This window comes from Lathamus discolor, chromosome 14, assembly GCF_037157495.1.
Source record: "Lathamus discolor isolate bLatDis1 chromosome 14, bLatDis1.hap1, whole genome shotgun sequence".
Classification (NCBI taxonomy): Eukaryota; Metazoa; Chordata; class Aves; order Psittaciformes; family Psittacidae; genus Lathamus; species Lathamus discolor.
This window is the reverse complement of record NC_088897.1, coordinates 4,876,327-4,898,773: the sequence shown is the minus strand read 5'-3', so window position 1 is coordinate 4,898,773 and position 22,447 is coordinate 4,876,327. Positions and strand designations below refer to the sequence as shown.

The window sequence follows — 22,447 nt, the reverse complement described above, 5'->3', positions numbered from 1 at the left end:
ATGTTTTTCAGAAGATGGGATCAGATTTTTCTGTTTTTCTGCTCATTAATTATTTTATCAAACTTCTGGAATGTGCTTGGCTAAGGCCAACCTTGCTTTGAAGGTCAAAGGACCCTTATCTCTAATGCATATAGGAAAATGACCAGAGGTTTCCCTTGGCCTCTCCCACTCCCTCTCTTGCCCTTTCTAGCCACTAACAGTATAAGAGACACAACTAAATTACTAGCTCCTGCAACAAATTTAGTACCCACATTTCCTGGATTCCCTACAGTGATCCCTATGTATTCTGTGGCATTGGGCAAAATCCCTCTCCCTTATCAATGTAAATCTACTGAAATTATTTGAATTTATCCCCTCTATTAAGAGTTATTCAGCAAAATACCCAATGGTAAAATCACTGTTGACCTCAAGGGAAACCAAGGCTGGGCCACTGGGTTATAACTCCTACAGAAAATGAGGGAAGGCCATGTTGCTCCTTCATGCCCTGTAACTGCAGGAATGATGCAGAGGTTGTGTATTGAGCCAAAGGTGTGCAGAAGGTTTTTCCTTTAGAAATACTGAAAATACTTTTAAACCAGCTAACACTGGGAGTGATACCACTATAGCATGAGCAATAGACTTCATTCAGCCTAGGAACCCACTGACAGTGAGTAACTCATCTGCGCTGTGCTCCAGGCTGCTGTGATTTCATTACTTTCTGGACCTCAACTTACCACTTTCATGTTAGCTTATGTAAGCTGAAATCAACACCTTTGAATTGTCCTCTGGACGGTCCCATAGCCTTTTCATACTTGAGCTCTGTCTGCAAAAATGGAGATCACTCCTTGCCTTTAAGCATTCTTCTGTGGATACATTATTATAATTTGCAAGGTGCTGAGATATTTCAGTGCTGAGGATCTTTGACAGATACCTCTCCAACCCCCCAAAGGTACTTACCTTTCAGCTTTTCCCCAAACATAGTAAGGAAGACAGTGAAGTTAATAGGACCTGGCGCCTCCTTCACCATGGCTTCAAGCTCTTCATTCTTGACATTCAGACGACCTGCAGCAGAGATCATTTTTCATAATAAATCACAAATTGTGTTTCAAAAAACGATTCCCATTCATCTCCTCCCACTGGGGAGCTCAGGGCTCTGTGCAACTTTGCTAATAACATGGTAGAACACAACTCCAGAATACCCCGGTGTGAAACAAATTGGCAGAGCTGGCTCCAAGATCAAAGGGTGACTGAAGGAGTAAGAAGGATAAATAATACAGACGTGGCCAGCAGTGGACAAAAGAAGGGGCACTTCCAAATAAACTGGTTTTCATTTTTGGGTGGTTTTCTTTTACCTCAGGTGAAACACAGGCCCCACTGATATTAATATAACACAGTTCAAAGTGACTGAAGTGAGTCCAAGGTCTCAGACTTTGCCCTCCTATATATTAAGAGTAGAGAGCAGATGGATGAGTTGAGTAGTTATATCCTTTCCTCACCCTTGTGCAGTTCCTGTCCCTTCCCCATCCTTGCACAGTCCTATCGATCAGAACTTAGTCCCTGGCAACATTACTCAAACTGAGTGCTGTGATGGTACTTTATAGGCATTGAAAGACTTCACTGAACAGGAAAGATACCAGAACTTGGCCTTAAGAAGTAAATATTTCAGGGTAACAGTAGCTACAGGCCAAAGTTTGCAAGCCTCGTTGTCACAAGAAAGAGTTCAGGAGCTTCTGTTCTTTGCAGTGATTCTGCTGGTGTCTGACTCCACCCCAGGGAGCTCTAAAGATTCTTATCAAGCTCCTTTAAATAGGATCCAGATGGCAAAAGCCCAAATGCCTACATCACTGCTCAAGCTTCAAATGTTGCAACAAGGATACAACTCCAGGTTTGGGATCATGAGCATTCTGATTTTTCCTTTCCTTGGGAAGATTTGCTTTAATCTCCTTGATATTATCAGGATTGTGATGCGCATGGAACGGACAATACCTAATCTCATGACATGCACATTCCACTTCACATAAAAGCCCAACAGCACAGAACCTCACATGAAGTCTTTCTACTTTCGTGTGGGCAGAGGGGCAGCTAGTCCATGACAACAATGTTAATCAGTAGATATTGCATGGCTCCTACATGAAAAAGGTGTAGGCTGTGAAGCCTGGATTCAGAGGCAAATCAGAAATGCTTGGCATGGACCCCTGCTTGGGTGGGCTTTGTATGACATAGCTGCAGGGGAGGGATCAGTGCCTTTGGAGCTGCACAGCTCTGCTGCACCCAGCAGAGAGTCCCAGGGAGACCTTCATTTTGCTTCTGAAAGAGGCTGCTCGGGAGACTTTCCAGCTGGAGCTATGTAGTCAAATAGCAACTACCATAAAGGAGGAAAATCAAATTGAACAGTTTTCCTTTTGCCTCCTGTGTATCTCATTACTTTCCCAGTGTAATTCTAATACAAACTCTTCTGTGCTTGAAATTTAAACTGCATTTCTTTTAAGTACTGAATTCTTACTACCAGTTTACCTAGTGCAGCAAATGTGTCTCTCAAGTCTGCTTTGTCAATAAAGCCATCCCTGTTCTGATCCATGATGGTAAAAGCCTGTTGGAAGAAAAAGGAATGTTTATTGCCATTGCTATGTTGCATTGGACAATGATACAGTCCCAAACACCAGTCCAGGGGGGTATTATATTTATGCTGTGAAAAAGAATCACTTCCTTTGCTTCATCCACATCATGCCACAATCACTGCACTTTCCTCACTTTCAACACATTGCTGTAGCTTGGCAAGGGGCTTAATTCAACCCACCCAAAGTTCTTCTTACTAAATTAATGTTCAGTGCAGTGTGTAGCTGGGCTGAAGCCAATGCTGGCAGCTCCAGCCATTCAGGCCTTAACCCATAAAAGTTTGAATTAGGGAGGCTTTAGTTAGGGAGGATTTAGTCAGTTTACTCTGTGTGTTTTGTACCTTTCCCATTCCTCATTCCTTTGTGCAGCTATCACAGTCTGTAAAACATTTAATTACTGTAGATATCTCTCTGGTATCAAGCTAAAGTCAGTTCCTTGCGGGCCTTAAAATGATCCATCACACAGAGATAGATGGATTTTTCAAAAGTACAGAGAAACGTAGGTTTCACAGTATTGTTTATTCCAAGTTTGTTTCCCTTTCCAATAAATTGTATCCTTCAGACTGCTCACTGTGCTCCGCTGACCTTGATGTGCTGACCTTAAATACTTCTGGTCAGGAAAAAATTAACTTTTGAGAGAAAAAACACAGTTACCTCTCCATTTTCAGCCAGCACAGGATTTCTGTGCTGTACCCATTATTTACTAAGCCAGCTAACTGCCTAGCTATCTATTTACCTATTTGCATGTCTGTCTATTCCCTGCCATCACACTTTTAATGTTTCATTGATTTTGAAAGACTTTAATGACCTGAAATCCCCTTGGTTGTACTATGGGGAGTATTAGTAGAAGCAGGCATGTCTCTGAAGCTGGTTATCTGTCTGACATGCACATCAATATGAGAGTGTATCTTTACAATGACCAGGAATTATTCTGATTTCAGCATTAGTATGAAAGACAATGTTCCCCTGAGAATACAGCCAGCCCACTGCAGCAGGAACTTGCGGAGTTTTAAAGTCTATTGCTCTACAGGGTGCACTTCTTTCCATGACCATATTATATCAACATATCTTCAAGTAGTTTTACCTCCAGTTTCTTACAAAGCCCCACTGCTCACATTCCTGTTTGCCCATGTGATTACTTGCAGCATTCATGCTCATAACCCTTCATTTACCTGCCAAACCATCACCTTATAAAAACCTAAGCCCAACTCTTTAGAGCTGCTTTCCTTCCTCTTGAGGGGGAGACTTGCTTTGAGTGGTGATCCCCACAATTTGGATGCAAACCAGAAGAAAATATAAAGAGCAAACAGAGCCCAGCAAGCTCACAGAAGGCAGGAAAAGTGTTAGGCATGTGTTGTAATGGGTGAACTTAAAATAACGTAGTCACGGCAATGCTGAAACTTCTGGTTGAAATCTCTAGATAAAAAAGTTCTGATCAAAACCATCTTTTCCGAAATCCTTGTCCCAGTTATGCTGGTTTTAGACACAACATGGTCTTGGTTTTCTCTGGACAACTCCCCTGCCTTATGCTTTTTCTATTATTCTGCCACCATTCTCCCAGAAATGATATTAAGGTAATATGTTACTTAAAGCAGATCCAATATAGTATTCTGAGCAGTTCACAAGCAGCAGACCTTGCAGAAAATACAACTGGGGGTTCATAGGATATGGAAAAGAGGTGGGAGAAGTTAATGTTCCCATTAACTGTGGAGAAGAGGTTTCAACTAATTTACCTGGGCCATGTTCACAATGCTTTGCATGCGTTTTTAGTCTCATTCACTACTGAGCTTTACTGGTGGGAATCTTCATGAAAAGTCAAGTTGAAAGCCACATGAATAAAATGAAACAGTAGCTGTTTATCACACTGGAAATTGCTTCGGAGGTGTAAGTTAGCAAAAATAGAGGAAAAAAAATCATATTTTAAACTGCCAAACCAGTGCAAAATGTGCTGGCCTCACAGGCATTCTGAATGTCCACACAGAAAAAAGAGCATAAACTCACCAAATTATGTCTTTAATATCCTTCAGCTTTTATGCCAGCCCATTATATTTGCCTCCTCAAAGGTCAAAGATGCATGGTAATACCAAATTCTTTGGGAGCTTAAATATGCTTACTTAGTGAATCTCAACATGTTGTTTTGTTTTATTGGCTTTTATGGGAAAACTCGGCTGAGGGCTTCTTGGTATTTTTCTTTCTAGTTTGTGGGCATTATTAGAAGGGCACAGAAGAATATTTTGTATTGCTATTGTGGAACAGTGCACTAATTAAAGCCCTGGTTCAATAAGGCACCTCTATTCAGGATAATACTTGAGAACGGAAGACTATTCTTATTGAAAACACCACTTAAACTTAACTTTAAACATGTGCTCAAGTGTTTTCCTGAATCAGGGCTACAGTGGATGAGATGATAATTTTACTTTATTTTTGGGAAGGGGGTTGGGGGCTTTTCAAATAAGTCTGGAGCTTGAGACAGGAGAGCGAGGGAGAGACAGATGGAAGGAAAGAAAGAATGAAAGAATGAAGGAAAGAACAAACAAACACACAAGGAAAATGATATACCAGCCAAAACCACAGAGATGATTCAGAAAACAACTGTGTGTTCTATTAAAGCAGATGGAGAATTGAATAAGGATTACAAACAAAACCTATGTTATTCATTAGTGATGACAGGAGACTATAGAGAACAGCAGAACAGTGACCAACAACCTCTTTGAACTCCTGGATCTGGGTTTGTTCAAACATAGAGAATACATTGGAACCACCTTCTATCTTCTTCTTTGCCTTTTTTGGAGCCTGTAACATATATAAGAAGATTAAATATATGTTACTTTATCTGTTAAACACCCATAAAAACAAATTCCATCTTTAACAGAAGGAAAATACTGTCAACTAATACAAGAGGATTGTGTTTCATTATGACAAGCTTTTTAATTCAATCCTATATATATGTGTATGTGTGTATATATAAATATATACGTATAGGATAAAAAATGCTGCTTTAGTAACAGATTAATCTCTGAAGCTTTTTGTCATTTCCTTGCTCTGGCCTGGAAGCTGGCAGCTCAGATGAACAGGACAGCTTGACACTGTGCTGCCCTAAAAAAGGCAAGGGACCCAAAGCATGACCCTGAATATCACAGCTGGTCCACTGCTTGTTTCCCCAAGGACCTGCCTGTTCCTTGGATGGAACCACCTATGCCAGACCATTTGATGCAGGAGATTACTGCCCCTTCTGCAGTGGCTTTTCAGAGCTCTGTACTAGAGGAGGAGTGATGTAAGCTTATAGTCTCACTTGGAGATGCGAGCTAAAATTCCCAACCTGCTCTTCTCCAGAAATATAAGCAATTCAGGTAAGTGGCTGCAGGTATTCCTTCTTTCCAGTGCCTATACTGGGACAGGCAGTCAGGCACAAAATGAGGCCTTGTATGAACACTCAGTTCAGGAGCTATAAAGGGAAATTACATCATTTCCTACTCACACAGAAACATTAAGAAGTCTGCTCTGTTTGGACCACCACTGAATGAACAGATACTTCCTATGAAGGAACCTTCTCTATTTGAAGAATAGTCTATATTCTTGCACCAACCTATGATATTACGTTACATTGCCTTACTAGCCCGTATAATTTTAATATTCAAGATAGTCATCTTAAACAGAAAGGCTGGACTGCTTTTATCTTTTTTATTCTGTAGTCTGAAGACTGAGACAGAAAGTTTGGGGAAAGAGCTACAATGATATAAGAGCTACAATGATATCTAAGAACCTAATGCTCACTAAAAATCAGTTAGAACTAGACTTCATTACATATCTTTGAATAAGGGCCCAACCAGCTTGCTTAAGACAATACAGTTCTTGTTCTTCAGTAAATAAGATCTGTGATGCCTAAGGATTACAGAAATGTTTTAACCACAGCATTATCCTGACTTGGGGCAGGATAATGACCTACCTCGCCTTTTGAGTTGTCTTCCAGACAGACTGCTTTTTTCTTTATCATTTTTACTTTTAAACTCCATCATCGTAGTCCCACCTTGTTCTCATGTCATGGAAAATTAGTCTTACTTAGTTTGGGCTATTCTGCATGAAACAGAAGGCAACTTCTACTGTCTCCTTTCATCAAAGTAAAAAAGCCCATGAAAGTTCAAATTCAATCCTGATTTCAAACATTCTGAGGAGCAGAACAGCTCAAGGAAATATTCCCACTAGACTCTGTTTGAAGTATACATTGTCTGATCAATTTAATCTGCCAGGCAGATCTCCGCATGCAGCCATTCTGGTTTAGATCCCAGGTAGAAAATGAGGGCTATGGTAGACACCCCCATCCCCACACTCCAGACCTGTCAAGCTCCCATCAGCTAGTGCAAAGCACTAAAATCTGGAAATAGGAATGGAAATTGAAAGAAAAATGTCTTTGTAGTGAGGATAAAAATAAGGACAGAATGCCACCACAGGCATGGAAAAGAAAGTGAAGAAGTGGAATGTTTAATGAATGTAGAAATATTGATTTTGGAATAAACATATTCCCTTCTCCTCCTACACATGAAATAAGTGTTATTTTGAGCAGTAATGGGCAATCTTCCATGTAACGTGAGGTGCCTGGTGGAGGTTTTCAACACTTCCAGATCGAATGGAAATATAAAGGACAATCCTATGTATTTACATGTATTTGTTCCCCAAGGTAAAAAGAAAGCAGATGTTACCCAGTGGAATGTATTGCAAACTGTCTGCGGAACTGACCACGGGGCACAAGGCTGGCTGCACGTTTGCGGATGGGGTAGTAGAACTGGTTCTCTTGTGCTTGTGTAGCTGTTCTTCATGAAGACAAAATGGCCTTTACCATTCTGATGCTCTGCTCTGCTGTGACCCAAGTACTGCACCCATATCCAGCAGGGTAAGTATTCCCCGTGTTAACAAACAATCTGCATCTTTTTAAGCCAGCACCACAATGAAGGACAGTGAGCTCCAGCTCCAAGTTTTATTAAGTCTAAATGCCAAACACTGGCAATATACTTCCATTATGTCTCGGTTTAATGGGTTCTCTCTGCTGTATGGCTTTAAGCAAGGATTATAGCTGTAAGAAAGGATCAGATAAACCTAAAAGTTGTGGCTCAGTATCTATTAGAAACAGACCAGCAACACAAAAATATCCAAAAGTTTCTTTACATCAGTGAAGTCCTATCAAGGCAAAAAAGGCTGAAGACTAGTTATCCAGAGTCCAGCCCTGTACCAGGAGAAATCCATCCTCGCACAATACTTGTTCAGTGTCACTCTCTGGTTTGTTATCTCAAGGTATGATAAAGGAGATCTGTGCCCATGTTGCCCAATATATCTTTAGTTTTTCTGCTGAAGCTCTGGGTGTGGATCCAATTTATGATCTGCTCACTTGTGGAATGGGACTGAGACCACCACTACATTTCACAGGGGAACAGCTGTTGAATGGGAATGGCTTTCCATCACCAGTATTAAGCTAAGTCTTTTGGCATCAGACATAGAGAGCACCTTGGATTATCAGTCTCTTTGTTTTTTGCATACACAGTATTGGGAACATAATTTATCTGCTCTGAAGGGCTGGGAAATTCATAATCACAGAAAGAAACTGCACCTTCATTTTGCATGCTGGTGGGAGGCAGGCACTATGAAGAGGAAGGCTGAGAAATAAGTAGGCGGAGCAGGAACAGAATACAGCACATTGTCACTGTCTTTCTGGTGGGCAAGTCAAAGCAAAAGGCAGCTCTAAGAGAATAGAAATAGGTCTGTGCTGCTCTCTCCGATGACTTCAAACACTACAGAATTTTTTAGTGACCAGAATCAGGGTTCTGACTGTGGAGTATCCTTCTGAAAGAATGGTATTGTAAAAAGAGCAATACAGAATTGAGCAACCATATGGTTTCTAAACTGTCAAGGATTTAGTAGGTGACCTACAGAGGAGTAAGTGTGTGACTGACACATCACTTCTGTCTGCCTTGTTTTCCCCTTTTGTAAAATGCGAAGTGTGCCGAGCTGCACTTTGCAAAGATAGCTGCTCTGTCTTTGCAACATGTGCTTTGAGACTGACATACAAAACGTGCCAGATGAGAAACTGAAGAGCTGAGGGTCCCCTGGGCTTGGATTCCTAGGCCTCAATAGCACAGCAGTGGGAAGAATGTTGCAACAACTGAACAAGCCTATTAATATTCCTGCCTGAGTGTATTAATCACCCCATTGTGAAGAAAACAACACTTCACTTTAGAAGAGAAACCACAGGCTTGCGCATATCACTCATTTGTCTTACTGGTGTTAGCACTCTCTCAATTAGCCTCGATTTTCAAGGCTTTTTATGTTGTTGGTCTTGGGTTTTTATAGAAGATTTAAATGAAAAAATGGAGCCATGCTAAAATCTGGTCCCAAGAAAACTCCGTTGAAGCAGGCATTTCCTTTGAGCTGAGTCTCCCTCATTGAGGTTCCTTATATTTCTCCTCTCAGGCAGTGTCAGGGAGCCAGAGAGAACAGGAATAGTGCAGTGACACAGGCAGGCAGGAACAATGTGTGTGCGCTGCCTTTGCCTCTCTGGATATAGGGATTCATCTTTTATATGTTGCGGAGGGGAGTGTATGTTCAAGTGAATCAGAGTGAAGAAATCTCTTATTTCAGGGTGACCTAAAAGAAAAGGGGGCAGGGAATCAGTTTGTATCTCCATATGCAAAGGAAGAAGGAGCTGAAAATACTTGGTTCTCATTCAGAACACGAGGCATTATTTACCCTGGTAAATTCATAAAAGGCTGCTGCTAGAACAGGTTCATGACACCAGAGAGACAAAGGAAGTGACACTGGATTATTGCAGAACTTTGTCATCTTAATCCCTCAATGAATTTTGCAGACAGCCGAGGAAAGTGTGGTAAAAGAGGCAGGTTGCTGCAAGGTAAGCAAAGGTACAGCTCTGTAACTGGCATTGCTCCACACTGACTGCTCAGGTGCACACTCCCCACTCCCTTCAGTACGTACGAAGTAGCCAACCTCTACTTAGCATTTTCTGCAGAGCAAGAATGTCCCCATGGGCAGCCAGGCAAAACAGGCAGCACTCTGCCAGAAGCTACGGTTTTGGTTTAGTCTGGGGAGGTCAGTTCCCTGTTTGGACCAAACTTCAAGGAAACCACTCAGAAAATACTCTAAAGATGACACAGTTTGATGCTCCTGACAGCCAGAGTTAAAAGACAAGCAGAAACACTTCCCCACTCAGCAAGTGATTGTGTTACCAGAGAAGGCAAGAATGGAGGAGCAGGTCTCCTGGGAGAGAGTCCTTCAGAGACAAAACAGCAGAGTATATTATTAAGAGCCCGATTCTGTTGTCTTGTACCCTTCTGTATTCAGCCCAGAGCAAACTAGACATAAGATACTACCAGCTTTAAATTGCACTGTTTCACTTTTTATACTTCCTTCCTCTGCAGCTATGTCCATGACTACAGGAAAGACAGAATCATCCATCATCTTGCTCAGATTCTGTCCCCTACTGTGATCCACAGTATGATGTTAACTCTGAGTTACTCTTACTTTTTCATCCATCACACTCTTTCCTTGTTTTTCTTCCACTCTGGGATCTCAGTGCTGACATTTCCTGTCTTTGAATTTCTGTTATCATCGAATCCAGCTTTTGAACCAAAACCTCCATCTCCGGCCTATCCAACGGATTTGTGCAGCACTGGACAGGATTTTTGTTGATGAATGTCTCACAAGCTTGTTCTGCTGAGATAATTTACCCCGCATCTGCACCAAAGATCCCAGCCATGGACAAGCCACTGTTTTCAGTGTGGTTTGGGTCTTTTTGATGGCAGGTGAGTAGCGTAAGGCCAACCCAAGTGCATGCCTTTGAGAGAACAGTCTAGAGGAGTAAGCAACATAAACTGCTCTAAGGGCACAATTTGCATTTCAAACAGACAGCAGCCTCAGATCATTCAAATAAAACCCCACATTATCAGAACTGAGAAACAGAAGACCTTTTTATTACCTACTCTGCACTCACAAACAGATTCCTCCCTTCTCATCCTCACTCCATTTTATATGTAGCCCCAGCCTCCCACATTCCCACACAGGCACACACACCTTTGATCCCTGCCAGATACAAAAATCTGTTGGACTGCATCTTCCCTGCTTCACACTCCCATACACTCAAGCATTCTCCTTTGCCCCACATAAAATCCCTTCCCAATACCAGTCTCCCTTTTTCTCCTGCTCAGATATACACAGGGAATGCATTATCTCCCCAGACTCATCTTGGAACAGCAGATAACCTCTCCAATCACAGACTGCTCAACCTCTATGACCCAAAATTCGCCAGCTGCTTTCCCCACCCAATACATTTTCTTCTCTGGCATATATATGTCTTCCTCCTTCACGTAAACAGATGAACGGTCCCTCTACATACACAGCCCTCTGTGCTCACACACACATATGTACACGCACACACACGTGCAGATGCGTACACAAACACGCCACATTTTCAGCGGGTGAAATCAGCACTGCTCTGCTGAGGTCAGTGCTTGTTTCAGTACAGGTGGTACATTCCAGACAGCTAAGCAGCCTGAAAACACATTTGATCAGAATGCAATCTATTTTTGGGTGTGCAGCTCCCCTCAGCACAGAGAATTTGCTACAAGGTGTCACTCAAACTGAATAAACACGGGAATGTTTTGGGAATAAGAAAAAGGTTTCCTTTTCCTTCCATCTGCCTCTCTTCTTCCCTCCGTTCTCTCCATCAGCACAGAGCACGCAGGGAGACATCACAGACCCAACTTCACTGAAATTCCCTGGAATTAACGGAGAGCTGCAGACAGTTCTCAGAACTCCATTCCACAGCACTTGTGTGGTCTGCTCTTGTTAGAGAAATTATCTCCCTGAACCCTGCCTCTCTCGCTCTCATCAGCCCTGGATGTCAGAGCCTAGTAGCACTGCCTGACTTGTAATTATTTTTTACTATGCTGCTTTGTCTGCACTAATCCTTTGAAAGTAGCTTTACTGCACATCTGAAATATTATGATGCTATAAAACCTCTGTAATATTTATAAATCCCTTAAGACATCATAAAGAGAGAAAAAAACCTCCCCACAGAGTTCATCTAGCATAATTACATATACATTTCCCTCTGATTAATAAAAAATGATCACTTCCTTATGTAAAGATATTCTTCAGCTTTCTTTCATTAAGGCTATTTTTCTCTTCCCATTTTAAATCCGTTTCATGTGTCCCTGTATAGGAAGGTACCTCAGAAGATATTTTCCCAAAACAAAAGGCACAGTGAAAAGAACCACCACAGAGAATCATCGGTTGGACAAGGAGCAAGGAGCCAGACTAGTCTGTCACTATATTTTCACATCTCTTCACTTCAGCAATTTCACCACAGAATGTCCTGAAATACCTTCAAACATCAAGCACTGTGGTGTGTCATTGAACTAAATAGGTGGGAAGAAAACTGGTAAATAACATTTTAAAGAAGAGGGGAAAAAGAAAACCCGAGCCCCAGCACTTGCCCCCCATCCCACAAAAGGGCTGGATTTGACTTCAGTGAAGCTAATTAAAGGGAAACCTGTACATTCACAGCCAAAGAGGCACAGTCAGCACAAGGCACTGCTCAGTCCTGAAACAGTGGTTAGCGACTTGTGCACTCAGTGTGAAACCACCGACACCGGGCTTGCACTGACTGAAACTGGAACCTGGTTTTGTCATGGATTTTAGAAGCTATTTTGAATGTGGTTTTATCCTGCTCAGAACAACACTTGGATCCCATTCATCACCTGCTTAAATAGGATCAGGTTCGAACTACGTTTTGAGAATGTTTTTCATACACAATTCCCTCTGTGTTTTCCAGAATCAAATATTCCATAGCCCCAGGGAGCCACTGGGCAGTATTACTTTAAGACAGCCTGAAAAGGACCTGCAAAAAGGAAAAACACAAGGAAAGAGAAAATAACCAGCTTTTGGTTTTATTATTGTTGTTGTCATTCCTCTGAATTTGCAGAAGACAAAGATAAAGCCCAATCTGCCCACAGCACTCCCTTTGCTCCTTGGAATCACATCATGCACACCTTTGGTGCAGAGGTGGCTGTTGGAGTCCAGAGCTAAAAGCCAGCAGTAAGCAGGGCAGGGACAAGACACAAATTTCGGCATTACTTCCTATTTCTCCCCACAGCCTCAAGAGCAACAGTTACACAGATACCCCTTTCCCTCACTCCCCATCACACCATAGCAGACCTCAGCACTAATTGCACAGCAGTCACTGCTGCTCAGTGATATTAGTCTTGGAAAGAGATGCACGAGCTCTTCTCTCAGCAAATGCGTCTATGTTCCCTACCTTACTCATTTGTTAAACATATACAGAAAAGTCCCTGGAAGCTCACAGCCTGCTCTTTGACATAGATCTTCATTCTGGATGTGATACTAAGTAGGAGATTATATGGAGTCTGGTGTGGTCATTGCTGCTCTGTTCAACTTGTTAAGAGTCAGAAAGAAATAGAGAGATCAACAGACAGACATGGGAAAGAATAAAACCTACCATAGTGCTGCTGTGCCTTCCACCCCTTCTCTGCCAACTAGTCAGCCAGCAAACACAATGCCAGTTGTCTCTTTATATAGTGTCGCCAAGGAATAAAAATATGCCTGCTCCAAGTTTAGACAATAGATGTAAGGTTGGAAAAGTGCAGTAATTGAATCCCAATACCATTCCAAGCACCTGTTCCGTGCAGGGCTTTAGCTTTCACAGGAATAATGCAGCAGATAAGTAGAGTAGGCAGATAGGATACAATTGTACAGCACTCACAATAAGCTAGAACTGAAGGGGCTTTCCTGCGTACTTCTAAATAATGAACACAGGGCATGCACTAAAGAGATTTCAAGTGGACATGGCATCCTGAAACAGCAGAAAGAGAAACACTCACCTTGAAAAACTGCAGAGGAAAGCAGCAATAAATTCGGGACACTGAGATCTCTCCAGAGCCTGGTGCCTGCATTCAGAGCTCCAGAATAATGCCCGAGATCCTGCCTAGGTGCAGCTATAATGGGGAGCCATGGGGGAAAAGCACTGTTCTACAGATGGCGATTAAGTATCTCAAGTCAAGTTTGTTTTCCCTGAATCTATCACACATCCTGAAGCCCAGGGGTCAGATCTCAAATTACTGCAAATTGATGGAGAGTCACGGACTTTAAGCACAAAAAAAGAATAGCAATGAATATGGTGTTGAGAGCAGGAGAAAACAGAAGGCAGCATAGGAACCACAAGGGCTATGTCTCCTGGGGAATGGTCATAGACATTAATACCTACACATTCCATTGATTCATAAATCATGTTTGGCATTATCACAATGGGCCAAAACATTAACCTAGTACAGAATGGCATAATTCCATGACATTAAATCAGAATTCCTAAAGGTCTAATCTGTATCTGTTACAGTATCTATACAAGGACACCCATTTAAACCAGCAGCAGCAACAGGTATTTCAGGAACATACGTACACATGCATCTGAAATACTTGTCCTTCATCAGTAACACTAACCTTGAGTCACAAAAGTGCTTCACCAATAAACTGAACTTTGAGACAGACATACATTGAAGTATGTAGCTGAACAAAAACCTTGTTCTTCCTCCAGGTCCAGCCCCTTGCAGTGCTGTCATCTCTAATCTTAGATTTGAGTGCATGCTCTTCAGGGCAAGGACTGTTTCAGCTGTTATGAAGTACCTCAAACACCTACAGGGATAATTAAGTAATAAATAAGCATAATACAATTCACCTGGCTTTAGTGAAATTGTTGTGGATACAAGTTGGAAGTCAGCCTAGTGTCCATCTGTTTTGGTGACATTATACCAATATCTAGTGTAACACAGCGTAAAAATAAATCTCTCAGTCCATGTGCCTGCTGGAGAGCAGAGCCAGGTTTGTATATACTATATTGAATTTGGTCATCTGGAAACCTCAAAGTCAGGATTTCAAGGTAAATCTTATATAGTTTCAAAGGCTCATTGTGATAAAGACTTACCAGGTTCCCTGGGTTAAATCCTGATTCAACAAAGCTGTTAGGCATCCTCTTGACTTTACAGTTCCACTGAAATTAAGGTAATAGCTCTCATACTTACATTTAAGAATACAGTTACTTGTTTTGCAGGATCAGGGCTCTAATCCTGACAAGACAGCCAAATGAGCAGCAGCTTTGTCACTGAGTTCACTGGGCCCAGGATTCCACCCTGTGAATTTTGTGTCCTTTTTTGGAAGAATACTTGTGTTTTCATCCAGCCATTTCATGAGTTTGTCCTAACAGCTCTGTTAACAGATGCTTTGTACTGTTTCTTTGGGAGTTTGTTTTCTCTTATCTAATATCTCATCAATCATCATTATTATCATCAATCTGCTCCCTAGTTTTCCAGGCATTTTCCATAGTGCATGTACTTTTTACCTTGATCTTTGTCTTTTCACAAAATTTCTATACTAAATGACTTCTTCCAAGCTGTTTTTAAATGACATGACATGTTAGGATAAAACCCACACAATACTGTGTGTTTGTAACGCACATGTCCTGAGAGACCAGAACCCTCTCTGCTTAGTCTATAAAACAAATCCACAGAGGAATTAAGGGAGACATACATCTTGGCTTTAAAGGTCTGCTTGCTTCTGCAACTGCCTCCAAATTATAGAAAGGCTCCAGACTGGAGAGGGGAGGGAGGAAAGGGGGGAATAACATAAGGACTGAAAAAGAAAGGCTTGAATTTAATTGATGCTAAGTGAGTATTTTACCTGAAATATTAAATACCAAACTTAACTCTGCCTCTAGGGCCCTTTCTGCTACCCATTTTGGATCTGTCTTTCAACTGCTTTGTGTTTTCCTCCCACGTGACTCAACGGAACAGGACACTCCTTCAGAGCATCAGACTGTCACAGGGACAGGTTTATTTGAAATCTCTGTGCTGTGAAGGAAACAACATAATGATTTATTAGCAAAGAAAATAATAACAATAAGTCTCCTGAGGTCCAACCTGGCTGCAAATCAGAGTGAGATTTTCCAGGGTTGAGACTCTGTCTTGTCTGGCCATAAGCAAGGTTTGCTGTCCTACAAAGGGTAACAGCTTTCCTTACGAGCTTATCAAGTACAACAGCTTTCCTTATGAGCTTATCAAGTATAGGCTAACAGCTTTCTTTATGAACTTAACAATACTGTCAGGACACTTCATGTTTAATTCTGGACTCTTTGATGCTGCAAAATGATACTTAAAGGTAGATCTCTGCAGTCATGCAGAGCACTGTGGATGTCAGTGTCACAGGGGTCTGATTGCACAGATCTCTTTGCAGGATGGAGAGCAGATCTTCACTCAGAAGAAGTAACTGCTAATTCTCTGTTACCTAACAGCTTAACAAACATGGCCAGCATTTCATACACATCTTAAAGAAATGGTGCATGCCTGGAAATTAAGTAGATATTAATTCATACTACATTTGTAAATGGAGAAATGACAAAGAAAATGCATAGAATCATAGAATCTACTAGGTTGGGAAAGACCTTTAAGATCATCAAGTCCAACCATTCCCCAGCACTGCCAAGGCCACCACTAACCCATGTCAAACCACGGATCAGGAGCGTAGACCATGTGCCTCTCAAGCATGTCTCACTACAGCAAGAATGCCAGGTTGTTCCAACAAAGCCACCAGCAAGAACTACCAAGGTGAGGTGGATTTCAAGCCCCCCAGAGAAAACCAGCAACTTCCCTTGAACCACCCACTTCTCCTTAATTGCCTTAAAGAGGAGCTCCCCTTCTTTTCAGAGCCATGATGATTCCCTTTCCCCATGCATTAGTTTTCTTAACAGCTGATTAAATTCTTCATACAGAGGGCAGGTTAGACAGTACTGCTCAGAAAGACCATTGGTTAAGCCTGGTCTGACTGCTGTATTTTGGAGCCTGGCAACAAGGCAAGTCTCAGGAAAGTTAGTCTTACATTCACTGTAAATGGAGCTCCTACAGTTTAGGTACAGAAAAGAGCGAGCTATTAGAGATACCTCTGCAGAATTTTAAACATATTAAAGCATGAAAATCCCACTGAGAATCTTCTCTCTCTGTTGAGTGGAGCCACATACACCTAGCTGGAAATAGCCAGGGCTTTTGCAACTGTTAATTAAGTTCTGTGCATTTGTTGTTCAGGACACTGAATACAAGCCTCTTTCTTTCTCTTACCCCTCCCTCTCTGAGAATTCACAGCCACTATCTAATCTGCCAAAAACTGTGTTCCTTTTTATACTTGGAGGTCACTTTATGTTACTTACAGTGTGTTGCATTATGTCAAAAGGCATAACACAACATAATGAAAAGCAGACTAATATAACTCAACCTGACGTCAATGACATAATATGATGTGGCTACTGAAAAATGCACTGTTGTCATTGTTTTGTGTTTTCATCAGATACCTACTTGCTATTCCAGCATGGGGCATTTGTTACAGAATTTGGAGAAGGTTATGGACTGAGCATGCCTGATTCAACAGTGCCTCCCATCATTTTTTCACTGAGATCTCTTTGTTGGCTTTGCTGGGGTTCCTCCTGATTTACTTTAGCAAGAATCAGGATTTAAAAAGTCGTCACATAAAATGCAATTACATTAGGAAAGCCATCAAGTTGGAAAATGCAGCTCCTGGGAGTAAGGAAATGACAACACTGTTATAGTCCCTGTAACCTTAGCTCTGCCCTCTTGGGTAGTAAATGAGCCTGTACTATTTTTCCTTCAGGATGTCATTTCACTTCATAGAATTGTGTAGCAAAGCAGCTGTTCAATATTTCTCTTAACTTCATCACATAATCTGTGGTCCCATATCTCATTTGCTGCACATCAACTAAATCCTTTTGTGGGTTAGGTGCTTTTCCTCTTCCGTTTTTTATTTGCTTTTGTATTGTTCTAATTACCATGGTATATGTGTGTTTCAAACCCAAGGCTGAGTCTATCTTCCCAACATATCCACAAGGTGAAACACACTGTTTCTCCTTCCCTGTTCCATAGAGAATAGAAGGACAGGCCCACTGGGAAGTCCATTATAGGCATGGCTAGAATGCAAGGCAGCAAAATCCCAGCCTTTTGCATTCATCCTTCATTTTTTCCCCTGGCTACTTTACACTACCCAGTGTAAAGTAGTAATGGCTACTTTAACTACTTTACAGTGTAATGGCTACTTCACTATCCTCAGTGGAAAAAGCAGATATCAGCCTTACTTGTGAAAACCTCAAACAGTAATAATGAAGATAGAATGTTCCGGTGATGTTATGAATCCCTATGGAACAGCTCTTCCTAGTTCTCCATCCAGCAGAACCAAAACAGAAGATCAACAATGACCAAAATAATCAAGATGATGTATTAAAATGAAATCTACTGTAATTTCCACTGGTGTTTTACAGTTTACTGGTGTTGCAAGACAAAATGTGATGAGGAAATAATAAGTTTCTGCTGACAATGCCCATTCTTTCTGGAAGCAAGATACCCTGCTGAGAAGTTTAGGTTTAACAAAGCACAAGTCAGGAACTGAGAGAGGCTGGAGAACAGCTAAAAAGCTCTAGGAAAGCAGGTGAGGATCAGACATCTGCTAACATTCTGGCCAAGTAGCTTCACAGAAAGACGGGACATATTCACTTCAAACTTTCAAAGAGTGGAGGAACCAGCCCATCACTTGACAAATGGTTTTCACTGTCAGAGATTTTGCCTGATGCTCCCATCTTTTCTTTAGCTTTTGATGAGGTCTATTCTGCCTTGTTCTGTTAGGATAAAATCTACCTTTCTAAATTAATCTGATGCACTTGTAATTTCTGTTTGTATACACATACATGCATAATTTCTGAAAATGTTTGGAATATGGTTGGCATGGATCTTCCTAAAAATTCAGGATAAACAACTGGAATTCTGAATCTAAAATCTAACTATATCAGGATATGCTAAAATATACAGTTCTACCTCCTCTGTCAAAGATCCAGCATAGCAAAAGCCCCTTTGGTTTACAGAAAATACTATCTGAATATTGACCCAGTGGCTGAATTCAGGCTAGGTATCTATGGTTCAATTGCAGATGAATACCAGAGAATGTTGGATCACATCATAGTGAGATTTAGAGCCACTTACGCTCCATTGCAGGTTACAACACACACTAGTGAACAGAAGACAGCTGGTGATACTACCTCAGAGTACAGCACAGGTTTTCGGCTACACCATCCATAGGAGCACTAGAAAAAGGACTGCCAAATGAGGAGCAATTCAAGAGTATAAGTGCAGTGGAAAATGCCACCTGAAATAGTCATTTTGGAAATTATGAGTATAGTAGCTTGGCATTGCTTTGTAGAAGTTGAATGTAGGATATGGTAATAGGGATGTATTCCACCAGCCCAGTAGCTGTAAAAGCTAGGAACCACAAAGGCTTTTAACAACTCTTTGTAAATGTCACAAGTTCCTATTTCAATCCTTTGGCACTTTTCTAAAAGATCATTGTGAGAGAATCATCACATGGCATAGTAACAAACTCTCCTGTTTGTACTAAAGAAAACTCACACTCGTGAACTTGGCTTAACATTACGAAAAGAAGCCCAGCACATAAAAAAGTTGCCATGTTCTGACCTCACAAACAATGGCAGAAATCCATTGTCACCTCTTAGAGAGAGTGGCATTATGTGGTATTGACCATCATGAGGCTGAGAGCAGAATCTGGCTCGATGTAGATTTTCCTTTGTAGCACTCACAGAATTATAGACTGCTTTGCCTGGAAAGGACCTCTGAAGGTCATCTACTCCATAATGCTGAAACTGTGGTTCCACTGTAGTCCAGGAGCTGCACATGAAAAGTGCAGGAGGATGGATTGTGCTGACAGTGAAAGCCCAGTTAGTTCTCATAGCACGTGACAGCACATCTTGCCAGCATAGGACGTAAGGGTGGGACCCATCCTGACACTCAGGTAGTGGACACCTATGAGACAAGCTGAGCACCCCAAGTACCAACCTCGTGAAAACAAGCAGACACATTCACAATGATGGTTAAACAACTTGAATCTTCAGACTGATTCATCTGGGGCTGAGTTCTTAAATATTCTGGTGTCTGTGGATAGAACCTTACAGAATAAGGACCCTAAGCCACGTTTGAATGTCTTTGTTCCTGTCTTTACCAGTCTGTGGTAATCTTTACTCTGAACTGAGACTAATCAAGTTCTTTTAACTTAGGACCCCCCAAGCTATCCTTATTCTGTTGGATGAATTATACTGTTGTGACACGTCTCAACCTGCTGTTCAACTCAGTTAGCTATCTAACCCATTTTACATTCCTGGCACTTCAAAACACAGACATTAGTTATGTATGCATGTGAGCCAACCCCAGTGTACTCAGAAATGCAACACAAAATCCCATGGTAGTTTGAAAATCCACAGTACAGTCACTCAAACAGGAGGAAAGGCAAATGTCACATTCAGAGGTATTGTCATATTCCAATATACTCCATACAAGCATCCCAAAAGCATGACTCAACACCCCAAAAGACATGTTTTAGAGGACACAAGGTTTGAGAAATAATAATAAACTGTAAGAACTGCATCTCAGGTGGGCTAAATTACTCCCTGAGGTACCAGTATTCCTTCCTTGTCTGTGAAAGAAATGTCTTTAACTTGAGCTTTTTGCTTTAAAAATCAATGAAAGAAATCTGGGCCATGAACCCAGCATCTTGGCCATACAAAGATACTCCCTAAAGCACAAAGTCAGATATCAGTCCATAAGAACAGACAAAACTGAAATGCTCTGGATGCACAGGGAGTTGAACTTGTGTAAGAAACAAACCGGACCCCCATTGTACCCTTCAGAACAAGTCAAGACAAAGGCTTCTGGAAGCCCAAATCTCTCCCAAAAGGAAGAATAGCAACTGCCCATGGTACCCTCTTTGCTAGTAGTTGCAGGTCAGAATATGTACATGGTGATGCTGCTCTACAGACTGTCTGTTGTACCCTCTGCAGGCATGAAAGCTGCTCCCAGGAGAGAACTGCTGTTGGCTCACCTCTTCCACTGAAACTCAGGCAGCTGTAATGTCAGTTCAAGCCAGGTTACTACAAAGGGGTGAAAATAAACATACTATCTATCCTCAGAATGAACTTGCATCAGGCACTTCCATGATCCTGCTCAGCATAATTGCAGGTGGACATCATGCACCACCTCACTGGAAAAGTACAGAGCAATGCCATGAGGAAAAAGTCCATAGGGAAAGGAAAAACACCTGGCATCTGAACTGGAAGACACTTATCATTACAAATTGTGGCTCACAGTCAGCCCTCAGCCTGACTTCCACAAACAAATGGCATTAATAATAATAGTAATAGTGGCGACTGCAGAGGTAGGGCTTCCATGACCTTCAACAGCAAGCCAAAAAACTTAACAAGCTCCTAAAAAATGGAATTAAGGAATAGCCTCTTTTTTCTATTAATTTAATTTTCTTCTGGGGAGCAAGTAATGCTCCCTCACCAGTGAGAGGGATTGAACTCATGCTGTATTACAAGAAAAGATCATGATAATCCAGGAAATTCCCAGTGTTCAATTTCAGAAATAAGGGTGCCATTCAGGACTCATAGTTCACATGTATGTGTCAGTCAGAGAGAGCACAGAATAAACCAAGTCCCTCAGGAAGGTTTCTGCTGTGAACTCCCAGCCTAAGGTTTCTCCCAAATATGCCAGGCAGAGGGGAATTAACCTCATTAAGGCACTCTTCCCTACTGAGCACCTACTTCAGTGAGGCAGGTAGATGTACAGTCTGTTCAGACCCTATTTTCAGATGTTGTTTAATGTGTTTATATATGATCCAGTCCTCTTCACTCATTTAGCCACTGTAGTTGTGCGCTGTGCAGAAACTCATGTAGAGTGGGTGGGTGTGGGTCGGTGCACAGAGGCCATTTACATTAGGCGTTTGTCAGTGTGACATGAAAACAGTTCATGTGCAAGAAGGCATCAGCTACACGTCATTCTGCGATCCACTTATAGTATTTGTAAATGTGTAAGGAAATACACAAATATTCAAGGCTAATGGAGGTGCAGAGAGAAGTAACTTTAGCAAATCCAGTCATCACTTCACCCTTACAGCTTAGTCCTGGACAGTTTGCCTACTTTTTAACAGTAACCTGACAGACCTTGGAAGATAAGGGCTCCCTGAAGACAAACTGCAACTAGATTACTCCTGTGCTACCCTACTCCAGCCTTTAGGTCAAGGAATGTGTTATGTATCCTGAGATTTCAGTAGGAGCTCTTGGATATTCAGAGGGGGGTTTTAATCAATTCACTTATCTACTTGACAGAAAGCACAGTTTAAGTTTCTCATGTGTAAGATAGGATGTCTAGGTGTCCTGCAATGTTAAGAGGCTAAAAAAAACCACCCCAGAGCTCTTCAAGTAGCTCTTTCTCATTGTAAACCATCCTTGACTTCCTGATTTGTCTGAGGAAAAAGCCACTGAGTGTGTAGACGTCTTTTATCCCTCTTAGCCACAATTCCTTTGAGAAATCCAACAGCGAAGGTGGATACAATTATTGTAAATAATGTTGGATAGAACCCAGAGCAGATGAAGGTAGGAGGATACAGCTCAACAAGAACAGAAGTGGTTTCTAATGAGAGAGGGAATATTTCACTCTCAGCATGGCTATTATTATGCCCTACACATTAATTCAGGCAAGAACTCCTGAAGTAGCAGAATGAGTTTCTATTCACTAAAGTGGCAGGCACTGGCATGGTTGCCTTCATTTCAAGTCTTACAGTTAATACTTTCCTGATTCCTCCATGAAGAATTATATGATGAGTTAAACCCTGTGAGGTACTAGGAACCTAACAAGGTCTTAAAACCAGCACTGAAGGCAAATATT

General features: G+C 41.5%; 1 protein-coding gene across 10 annotated transcripts in view; it reads right to left on the bottom strand.

Annotated features, from left to right (window-relative positions):
• The window catches only part of MYL10 (myosin light chain 10), a 90,410-nt gene that overhangs the window by 8,471 nt on the left and 59,492 nt on the right, over positions 1 to 22,447 (bottom strand). For 6 of the 10 annotated variants that reach the window (XM_065694390.1, XM_065694388.1, XM_065694389.1 and 3 more), the window contains 3 exons: positions 5,301 to 5,387; positions 2,494 to 2,569; positions 937 to 1,041 (listed from right to left, as the gene is read on the bottom strand). In XM_065694390.1, the coding sequence (XP_065550462.1) occupies positions 937 to 1,041; positions 2,494 to 2,569; positions 5,301 to 5,336 (217 nt within the window). In that variant the 5' untranslated portion in view covers positions 5,337 to 5,387. The other 4 variants (XM_065694395.1, XM_065694386.1, XM_065694391.1 and 1 more) reach the window with 4 other exon arrangements.